At 55.9% G+C, this 10,778-nt stretch overlaps 1 protein-coding gene across 1 annotated transcript; it reads left to right on the forward strand.

The window, feature by feature from the left end:
* The first annotated feature begins 337 nt into the window (after window positions 1–337).
* Window positions 338–10,237, forward strand: CBX2 (chromobox 2). The gene is made up of 5 exons (XM_077166150.1): window positions 338–443; window positions 528–571; window positions 1,667–1,732; window positions 3,888–3,993; window positions 5,670–10,237. Exons 1-5 carry the CDS (start codon window positions 372–374, stop codon window positions 6,954–6,956), a joined length of 1,575 nt encoding a protein of 524 aa, XP_077022265.1. The 5' UTR covers window positions 338–371; the 3' UTR covers window positions 6,957–10,237.
* The last annotated feature ends 541 nt before the right edge of the window (window positions 10,238–10,778 follow it).

Consider the following 10,778-nt stretch of genomic DNA (forward strand, 5'->3'; position numbering starts at 1 on the left):
CAAAGTGGAGTATGAGGCCGGGAGCGCCCCGGACCGTCGCGGGAGCCAGCGGGCTACCTCCCCACGCGCGACGCGGCAGAAGACGGTCCCCGCCCGCACCGGAGGACCCGGGAGCCCCGCCCCGCGCGCGAGGCCGAGGCCACGAACAATGCGTCCCCGCCCCGCCCCGCCCGCGGCCCCGCGCGCTCATTGGTCCGCGCCGGATTTTGGCAGCCCCCGAGTGGGCGGGGCGCGGGCCGGGGCGGGGACGACGGCGCTGCGCGTGCGCCGGCGGGGCCGCGCGCGCAGGGGGCGGTGCTTTGTGTGCGGGGCGGCGGCGGCGGCGGCGGGGAGCTGGCGGGCGGGCTCCGCGGGCGGGAGCGCGCGGCAGCATGGAGGAGCTGAGCAGCGTCGGCGAGCAGGTCTTCGCTGCCGAGTGCATCCTGAGCAAGCGGCTGCGCAAGGTGCGTGCGTCCCGGGCCGCTCCCCGCGCCGCCGGTGCCCCGCGGCCGCCCCCGGCTCACGCGCCCCCTCTTCTCTCCTTGCAGGGGAAGCTGGAGTACCTGGTGAAGTGGCGCGGCTGGTCTTCCAAGTGAGTCCCGAACAATGCGGGCTCGGCTTCCCGCCCGCGCCGCCTCGGGCCCGAGGGAGGGGGACGGCGTGGGGACCCTGGGCCTGCGCCGTCGGGGCGGCGAGGACGCGGAGGGCCCGAGTGAGGGCGGGAAGTTCGCCGGGTCCCCGCGGGCTGCTCCGGCTCGTCCCGCGCCGCCCCCGAGCCCAGTCCGAGGCTGCCCTTTGTTTACAAGCCCGCGGGGTGCGAGGCTCGAGACTTCCCGCCCCGGATACCCCCTCTGGATCCCCCTTCCGCGGGCCGGGCCGGCTCCCGCCTGCGCTCGCGCGCGCTCCTCCCGCGCCCATTTGTTGCATGCTCCCCCCTCCCGGGTCCGGCCAGGCTGGGTGGGAGGCGCGGGCGCTTTTCCCCCTTCCCCCCCACTGCCCATATTTCCCCAGCTGTAACCTGAGCTTTCTATTGATGCTTGTTGGGGTTCTTTTTTTTTCTTGCTTTCCTTTTAATGGAAGGGAGGGAGTTTGGCATCCCCGGAAGGGGCTCTTTCTGTTTACAGCTGCTCCCCTGATCCGTTTTTCCTTTCTTTCCGATCCCGATTTTCTTTCTGTGCTTTTCCTTTCCTCTCCCCTCCCCTCCCCTCCCGGACCCTCGACCGCACTCACTAGTGTTGGAGCCTCGTTGTTCTTAATCTCCAACTGTGGTTTCTGTGCCCCTCAGCCTCTTCCCCCTCCCTGCCTCCTGGACGTAGCCTGGCCTTCCCTTGTTGGCACCGGACCAGGGTTTGGGTGATTCCCTCTCTGCGACTTTACATTTTATTGGGATTTGTTTTCCTCCCTAGTGAGACCCGGGACTCCTTGTTTGGCCATGCTTTAATTGGGTGGGTTTGTGGTTAGGATACTGGCCGCAAGGGCTCCAGCCTGTAGGAGTTCATTTTGGATGTGGGTTTGGACTTTCCTCCTGCTTTGCCTGCATGCCCCATTGCCCTTGCCACCAGCCAGGCCTAGGGGTGGGTGGGTGGGCAGGGCAGCCACCCTCCTCCAGCTCCTTTCTAAAATGGCCCTGTCACTGCCTGGTATTTTACACTGCCCCCCTCCCCCTGCCCCACTTTGCTTTTTTCAGACACAACAGCTGGGAGCCGGAGGAGAATATCCTGGACCCAAGGCTGCTCCTGGCCTTCCAGAAGAAGTGAGCGCACACGGGTGGGCAGTTGGGGCGGGTTGCCCGGGGGGACGGTGGCCACTCGGTCCCACAGTGCAGCCCCACTGCTTGTCTAGGGGTCCTGGGCTGTGCTCTATCGCTAGGCTGTCACCAGGGGCCTCTAGTGCCATCTCCATGGCTCCCTATGAGGTCTGAAGTCAACCCCCAATCCCACTGCAGCCCCACAGTGACCTGCCCTGAAGGTTCTCTGAGTGTGTTTTGGGTCTTGACTTGCAAAAATGAGCTCCTCAATTTCTTCCTAAAAGGTTTTGGCTTCTCCCTTGTCCTTTTCTGTTGAATAATTTGCAAACAGCACCAAGGAAAATCAGGATGCAGGTCCCAGCACAAGAGATGGCCCCCGGAGGGAGCAGGAGTGTGGCACCGCGTGGGGTCTTACATTCTGACGTACCAAGAACAGGATATTTCTTTTCCGCTGGATGCATAAGAGATAGAATCACGTGAGCACCAGGGGAGGCCGAGTGTGCCTCTATTTCTAGGTGTCATTTCTATTTTTAGGTAGGAAACTTGGGGTCAAAGATCCTCTGAAATGGTAGTGAGAGCTGGAGTGTGGCATGTGGCCAGCTGAGGTTAGCAAGGGGTGGGTAGTAGCATCAGCCCTGCCCTTTTGTTGGTCACACATTTGTTGCTCAAAATATTCCCAGCTGGGGTCAATCTGGCAGCGTGGTTAAGCTATGCTGTCCCCCTACACCCCTAGGCTGTAGCTGGACATTTGGGACCTTCTTGGAGGGGCCCTGATAAAGGGAGATAAATAAAGCTGGATTTTGGTAGTGAATCTTGGGGAAAGAAAATGAGGTAAGCCTGTGCCTGCCTAGGGATGCTTAGAAAACCTGGCCAGCAGCCTCACTGTCTGCTTTTTAGTTCTGCTCCTGTAAGTCTGGGAATGGGGAGTTTGGGGCGTTGATGTTACAAATCTCACTAGCTGGTACATTTCTCTGCCAGGTGGTCTCATAACTAGGAGGAGGGGAGAGGATGCTGACCTGAAAGCAAAAAAGAAAAAAAATTTGTTTGGGGTTATAGCGGAACATCAAGCACTTGGGTTAGGAAATGCCTGAGAAATGTGAGAGTTTACATCAAACCCTGGGACAGTGTGAGTTACCTCATGGAAGAAGAAAATCCAGGAAGATCAATGATCCATTTTCTCCCATCTCACCAAATGATGGATCTCAGAGCATGCATGGCATGCAGGGTGTGGTCCTCAGACAGGAGGGAGGGTGGCAGGTTCGAGCACAGGTATCTAGGGTGATGTCAGACGAGACCTGTGAGCTTGTCCACTGGCCTCCTTCCGGAGACAGCAAGTCGAGGCCAAGGCTGCTTGCGCTGTGCTAATTGGATCCTTGGAGATCTCTTGGCAGCCCCCAGTGAGAGGGTGTTTGCATGCTTTAATTGCCAGGAAACTTCTCCAGATACATCTGCTTCCCCCAGGGGCCGGAGGTGGCTCTCTTGCCTCATGGCCCCGAATCACGGGCTAAAGGGGTACTGCCGGTAGCACCAGCCACAAGCCCTAGCTGCTTTGGAATTTTATGCCTTCATTACCTCTATCAGGAGCAGAGTTTAGAAACATATTTAAAAAAAAAAAAAAATTAAAAAGAAAAGGTTGGGGAGAGAACTGGGAGCCAGAGGCACTGGGTCTGGAGAAATCATAGGGCAGAAAGGAAACAAGGCATTGGTTCCACTGGTGCTCCGAGGACCAGGTAAAGGTTTTGTGGCAGCAGTAGAGAGGCAGAGCCTGGGGGGATGTTCCCACACTCCCCTGCGCTGTCTTCTCATGCTTGAAATAGAGAGATTGGGCCACGTGACCAAAAGGCTTCTTTTACTCGTGGCATTCTAGAGTTTCCACAAAGCATTCTGCCTGCAGAAAGTGGCCAGAAATTAGCCCCTGGTGGTTTTAGAGGGGTGGGAGGAAACTGAGAACTGTACGTTTTCCCGCGTGGCTTGAATTTCTTAGACCTTGTCTTTAAAGGGATGGATGTGAAAGTAGTGTCAACCCATGTTGCACACAATGGGCTTTTTTGCCATGTGAATTCAGGTATGTTTCTGCAGTGTATCTGGTAATAATGGGAGCCGTGTGGCAGGAGGGAGGGGCTGCACAGGGGACCCCATCCTGACCCGTGATTATCTTCAGGGAGCACGAGAAGGAAGCACAGAACCGAAAGAGAGGCAAGAGGCCAAGGGGCCGGCCGAGGAAGCACACCGTGATGGCCTCCTGTAGCCGGCGCTCCAAGCTCAAGGTGGGTAGCTGCTTACCTGGGAGCCAGAGCGGGAGCTGGAGGAAGGTTCCAGGGCTTTCTGGAAGAGGGGGGATTTACTTCTGCAGAATCTGCTGCTGGCCCAGGGACTGGCTGCCACGCCAGGCCTCTGCCGGAGGGAGTCACCAGCCAGCTGCAGAGCTCCTGGTCTTGTCTACCCCTCGCCCCCACCCCACCCCAGGACCCACGAAGCCACTCTGGAGGGGGTCTCCTGTGGCATTGATGGCCAGTCTTTGTTCCACTGGATGGCACTGGATGGCAGAGCAGATTTGGCCAGTGCTTATACTTTCTCAAATGTACACACACATGCCTGCTGGCTTAATAGGGACCAAAAAGGACAAGTGTATACACAGTAGGTGCTTACAGGTTGACCGAGCAAATGCCACTAACTGGGCCTATTCCAGGCCTGTGGCAGGGTACCACGCAGCTCTGGACCTGCCCACAGCTTTGGCTATGTGGAGCTGCCAGTATAGCTGGGGATCCCAAAGGAATGAGTTTGGAAGGGGACAGGGGAGAAGTCAGGCTGATGCAACCACAGGGGTATGTGGGGGAGACGGACCCACGCGCAGGTGCACTCCCCTTCTCCTCCCCCTCCCTCTCTCCATCCGGAGACAGGGTGAGGTTTTGGCCGCTGTCCTGGCTGTGCTCTTGGGTCCTTTCCCAAGGACACTCCCCGGAAATTTGTCCCCCTTGGTGCCTCGGGATCCTGAAGCCACCCACTGGGGCCAAGAGCTCCATCACCTCTCACAAAAGCCACCCTTTCCAGGAGGCCGTGAGATTCTCTGCCTTCAAGTCTAACTCGCTGGTGTGGACCAGACTTCCTTTTTCCTTCTAAATCTCCTTTTGACTAGGGTAGCCAGGGCTTCCTGCTAAGTCCGTGTGAGGTGGGAGTTTTATTTAAGTAGAACCTTTGTGTTTAAAGGTGTTACCAGGCAGCCCTGTGGTTCAGGGATTCATTGGGGACATAAAGAGGCTGGGGGCACAGGGCCACGAGGACCTCCAGGCTTGATCCGACCCACCCTTGACTCAAGTCAGGAGAGCCTTGGGGCAGGGAACCCAGCATTGGTCCAGACTCCCGAAAACGCGCCTTCTAAAGTTCTGATCCAGTTGGCACCCAAGGGGCCTGAGAGGCCGGGGGTGTGCCTGTTTAGCGTTTGGGGTAAGGCTGTTGTGGCTTCTTTGCCCGTGTCACAGAAGGCTCCCAAGGGTGTGGGCTTTGGAATTGGGGAGGTTGAGACAAGAAGGCAAAGTCCCCCCACTCATTGCATCCCAAAACCCGCATGCATGTTCATTCCTTCGGCTCTTAACCTTGAGAGACATGGACTTTGTGCAACTCTGGATTTCCCTTTTCGAGGCGTCTGCTGGAGAGCTTGGAACTAAATGTATGTCTTCCTAAAGCTGATGGTATATGGGATTTATGCTGTGTCTTTGTCTCTGTCTGTCTTTCCTTTTCCTTCTCGACCTTTGATGTTGCATTCCATATAAGCTCATAGAGAGCCTTGTAACCCTTAGAAGCTAATGTCTTCCTGGCCGCCCTGTGTTCTAGAAGCCACTGGAGTTACTGGCTTCTGGCATCCGGAGCTTCTTAGGAAGAACCCGGTGCCATGGGCAGCTGGCACTGGAAGAGGCGGTGACACTCTTTCTTTTTGTCTTTCCAGGAACCCGATGTACCCTCCAAATCCAAATCTAGCAGCTCCTCCTCTTCCTCCACATCGTCCTCTTCCTCGTCTGACGAAGACGATGACAGCGACCTGGATGCCAAGAGGGGCCCCCGGGGCCGCGAGACCCACCCAGTGCCCCAGAAGAAGGCGCAGATCCTGGTGGCCAAGCCCGAGCCGAAGGACCCGGTCCGGAAGAAGCGGGGCCGCAAGCCGCTGCCCCCGGAGCAGAAGGCTGCCCGCAGACCCGGGAACCTGGACAAGGTGCTCAAGACGGCCCGGAAGGACCTGGCGGCGCCCGCCGGCAAGCTGCCCCCTCCACTCAGCGCCCCCGTGGCGGGCCTGGCAGCCCTGAAGGCCCATGCCAAGGAGACGTGCGGCGGCCCCGGCAGCGTGGCCACCCCGGAGAGCCTGGCCAGCCTGATGAAGGGCATGGCGAGCAGCCCAGCCCGCGGCGGCATCAGCTGGCAGAGCTCCATCGTGCACTACATGAACCGGGTGACCCAGGGCCAGGCCGAGGCCACCAGCAGGCTGGCTCTCAAGGGCCCGGCCGCCCCCAAGTGCAGCCTTGGGCTGGACCTGAAAGTGAGGACGCAGAAGGGGGAGCTGGGGACAAACGCCCCAGGAAGCAAAGTCTCCAAGGCTCCTGGTGGCGGAGCTACAGAGCCGAAAGCCGGGAGCACAGGGGGGGCGCCCCACATGCTTGGAGGCAGCAGGGTCCCTGCCGGCTGCCTGTGCCCCCCGCCAGTTCCCAGCCAGGAGCTGAGCCTGCAGGTGTTGGACTTACAGAGTATCAAGAATGGCACGGCCGGGGTTGGCATGCTCGCCCGCCAGGCCATAAACGCCAAGGCCATCCCTTCTGCTGGGAAGGGCACCGGGGGGACCCCCAGTGTGCCCCCCGATGCCAGCAAGAGTGAGAAGCTGGTCTCCAGGGTGACATCTCTGCCCACCGCTCTGGGCAAGAGGGACTGTGTCAAGGGCAGCGCGGCCCCCGGCGGGGGCGGGCAGGAGGCCCACGCGGCCTCGGGAGAAGCCCGCCAGGTGGCCGCGCTGTCCGAGTTGAGCACCGGGGAGGAGAACAGCAGCTCCGACTCGGATCCTGACTCAGCCTTGCTCCCGAGCACTGGGCAGAGCCTCTCAGTGTCCGTCCAGACCAGCCAGGACTGGAAGCCAACCCGCAGCCTCATCGAGCAGGTTTTTGTCACCGATGTCACCGCCAACCTCATCACAGTGACAGTGAAGGAGTCACCCACCAGCGTGGGCTTCTTCAGCCTGAGACCCTACTGACGGGGCTGCTGGGGGTGAGGTCTGCAGAGCTGGGCGGTCTCCTTTGTGATGGGCAGGCTTGTAGGGGACCTGCCCCTCATGCCCTTTCCTGCTCTGAAACTTCAGCGCAGGGACCCACCTCCCAGCCTTGCCGGCCGGCACCTAGCCTTCCCCAGGTTCTACCTCTCTGGGTCCTGTGTGGCTTTCCCGGCTCCCTTCGGGAAGACTCGGTGGCCTGTTGGCTCAAGCTGACTGTCTCAGTAACTGCAGGTCCCAGCTTGGAGCAAGCCCATTTGAATTGGCCCGCCTGCTAGAACAGTGGACTTTCCTCCCAATTTCCGAGGGCAAAGGTGCTTCTAGGCCAGTGGAGCTGATCCTGCTCTGGCAGTGAGACAAGGACTTTGTATAGGATGTGGGGTTAGGAAGGAGCCTCACTGGCCAGACCACTTCCCTTCCAAGCAGTGCCTGGGCCCGGGCAGGTGGGTCAGGGACTGTGTCTGGTCACTGAGGCCTCCAGGTCAAAGGGCAGGCCCTGGCAGTTGTCCAGGGAGTTGACCAGAAAACCCTGGAGAGGACCTTGAGACCGTCTGACCCCATTCTGTTTAACCTACAGCCCTCACGTGTTGGCTCAAAAGATTAGTATGGGGTGGGAAAGGGGTCTGTTCCCAGAGCTTACTGTCACCTGAAGGCCTTCCCAGGTTTGGGGGGACAAAGGGCAGGCTGTCACCCCTGCTGCCCATGTTACAGGGAGAAGTAACCCTGGGCCCCTTGCACGCCCCAAATCCAGACCCCACACCCCTGCCCAGGAGCCACCAGAGTGTCCATCGGAGTTCTGGAGAATTCTACAGCTGCTTCAACTCTTGGGGAGTAAGAAACCAAGGGAAAGGGGAGGAGGTGGGCCTGGAGTGCTGGTCCAGGGAGAGAAGTGGGAGGCCCTTGGCAAGCCTAGAGTCACCCTCCCTGCTGTGATTTCTCTTCTGGGAGCAAAGGATCAACTTAGGCCTCCCCAGGAGCCACAGGGAAATGGGGGTGCAGACAGCTGCTGCCAGTAGGTCTCTGACAGCCTGCCCAGAGCCACCAATGTGGGTGACACCTAGGTGCCACCTGCCCTGACAATCCTCCCCACATTTGGGGTTTCTGTGTTCTGCTCTGTCACTGGTCAGGAGGCAATGTCTCTACCATTTGGGGAAGCGGGACAAATCTGAGCAGCGGGAGGGGTTATCTTGGATTGTGCAAGACCCCAAAAGGCCAAACTTGCTGTCCTTGAGGGATCCCCATTCCCAACCCTTCCCAGGTCAGTGGATACTGCAGACTGGGGCCCTGCTTGGATGCCATTTCCCAGGGACAGCAAAGTCTCTTGGAGCTGCCTGTGTGATTCCCACCCTGTATCAGAATTCTTGGGGCTTTTTTCAGAAGTCAACATGGAGCAGGAATGTTTAGCTGGTGGGCTGGGAGGCAGTTGAGCTGTAGAGTCTTTGTAATGCCAAAAAGATGGTGTGTGAGGAAGGCCCAGCTATTCCTGTTTCAGCTCTTGGTTAGAACCTGCCAGTAGCTGTGGGTTCTTCCTTGATCTCAGAACAACCTTGATGGCAGAGAAGGGTTCCCTTTACCCAAACCAGCCCAGACTTGGATAATGGGCCCTGCTGTCAGAAGGGCAGGCTGCAAGCCACCCCAATACCTCACCCTCCATGCCAAATAGGAAGAGATGGCCATTGTGTAGCCAAATTGAATTCAACAGTGTGCCTTTGAGGACAGACCGGTTTCCATGGCTGCCTTGAGAGCTTTCTGGAAGGGCTATCCGCAGGTGGCCAGGGCTACATCATCCAGCAGTGATGAACTTACCTTGGAGAGCTAGAAGTCCTGTTGAGCCAAACTGGGAAGTGGGCAGGGAGGGGCAGACTGGCCTCGGGGCAGAGGGGTGGGTGGGTAGTGAGGTCGCAGCCCATCACAAAGCCTGTGAAGAATGCAGCCCCTGCAAAGTCAGGCTGCTGGCTCTAGACCCCTGCCCAACCCCTTGGTGTGACCAAAGGGGCTCATTTGACCTGTGCTCCTCTCAAAGGACTTGACACTCCAAGTTGTGAAGCTCTTTGAGGCCCCCAGGTCCATGGAAGTCCTCCCCTCCAAGCCCTTGGGGTTGTTGGAGAAATGGGGTGTCTAACCCCAGGAGCCAGGTCTCCAAATCCCAACTTGGTGCCTTTCTGTTTATCAGTTACTTCAATCCCAAAGCCTGAAGCTGCAAACCCCTTGCCCCTAGCCATTTTGCCTTCTTGCTGTTTTCTCCTTGGTGCTGTAACGCCCAGTGTTTCATGTTGAAAAGCCTGTGCGTGTGTGTGTGTGTGTATGCACACGTGTGCAGGCGTGAGAGCCTGAAGAGTTGGACCAGATGCTCAGAGTTGGTCATTTATGTTTACCAATAAATAAAGGTAGTACTTTTTATATTTTTATTTGCTGCTATGATTGTGCATGTGTGACTAACTGTCAGGCACACATCTGACTTAAGATTTGGCATTGCCCAGTTCCTGAGCATTTCCTAAGTATCCTCCATCACCAATTGTGTATTGAGTAGGTATTTAATCATCTCTTTTTGTTTGCTTCTCTATTGCATAGGAGTAAGTGGCCAGTCTGGCCTCTTCCTCAGAATTTTTGCATCTTTTCATATGAATTTTGTATTTTTTTAGATACATTATTTTGGTTACGCTCATTCTGACTTGATGAGTGAAAGCTCGGCCCAGAGGTTCGGGAGGATGGGGACCTCAAGGAAGAGTGGATGACAACTCTGGACCAGTGCCTATTGCTGGCCTCATTTGTGTTTTTTAATTAAAAAAAAAAAAAAAAAAAAAGCTAAGTCGTTAAATCCTGTATGCCACTTCTAATTGCTTTAAAAACTATGGGTGTTTGCTTTCTTTAAATAAAAAAAGGGGTGGGGGGAACAAAAGTAGATATGTTAAGGAAAGCGTAAAAGGTCGTTTGTTGAGAGCACAGCATATTCAGTCACGACCAACAAGTTAGAGAAAATGCCTCCCCCAGTATGCCTGCTGAGGTTGGGGGGAAGAGAGTAGGGAAGAGACTATGCCTGGATGAGCAAATTTTTACTCAACTGTATCTCATGTTTCTGCAAATTTTCCAGGGGTGTGTGTATTTTTTGTTTGTTTAGTTTTTTAACATTAGCACAAATTGCAGATGTTTCTTTTAGACTGGCGTTAATTTATTTCACAGGTGAAAGACATTAGGAATGGTGCAGGAGAATTTTGTCTTGGTTTTGGAGAACTCTTTGTATATCAATAAATTTTTTAAAAACTTTTCTCCCTGGTGTACTGGCTGTGAGGGATACATGGAAATGCAACACTGTTGTCACTTCGCCTTTCTTGCAAGTGAACTGATGTGGGAGGTGGAAATTTGGAGGCTTTAGGAAAGTCTTAGCCACTCTCATGAAAAGATGTTTTCTAACTGAAGAGATGGAGTTTATTGTAGCAGTGAGTTCTCTATACCAGTAGCTCTCAGCCATGGACAAATGACCCCAAAGGACATTTGTCAATATCTAGAGACATTTTGGGTAGTCCAAGTTGGGGTAGGGGTTCTGCTATGGACATCTATGTGGCTGAGGCCAGGATTGCTGCTAAACCTCTGAATGCCCATGACACGAAAAATTCTCTTTCCTGACATGTCAGTAGTGCTCAGGTTAAAAACTTGAGTTGAGCGAGAAAGAGCAAACAAATTGGATCCCTTGCGGTGGGTAAAGACATGGCTGCTGGGCAGAGTAAACAAACTTGATTATCAGAAACTGATAATTAAGAACATAGCAAAACCAAGTTCCCACCCCACCCCAAAGTTACTACATAAGGA

The sequence above is a fragment of the Tamandua tetradactyla genome, chromosome 6 (genome assembly GCF_023851605.1).
Source record: "Tamandua tetradactyla isolate mTamTet1 chromosome 6, mTamTet1.pri, whole genome shotgun sequence".
Classification (NCBI taxonomy): domain Eukaryota; kingdom Metazoa; phylum Chordata; class Mammalia; order Pilosa; family Myrmecophagidae; genus Tamandua; species Tamandua tetradactyla.

Bases quoted from the DNA above. Each gene is read 5' to 3' on its own strand.
- CBX2 (XM_077166150.1), top strand. From the start codon at position 372: ATGGAGGAGCTGAGCAGCGTCGGCGAGCAGGTCTTCGCTGCCGAGTGC. The intron at 1,733-3,887 runs GTGAGCGCACAC...GATTATCTTCAG, and splicing joins CTCCTGGCCTTCCAGAAGAA to GGAGCACGAGAAGGAAGCAC. The intron at 3,994-5,669 runs GTGGGTAGCTGC...TTGTCTTTCCAG, and splicing joins GCCGGCGCTCCAAGCTCAAG to GAACCCGATGTACCCTCCAA.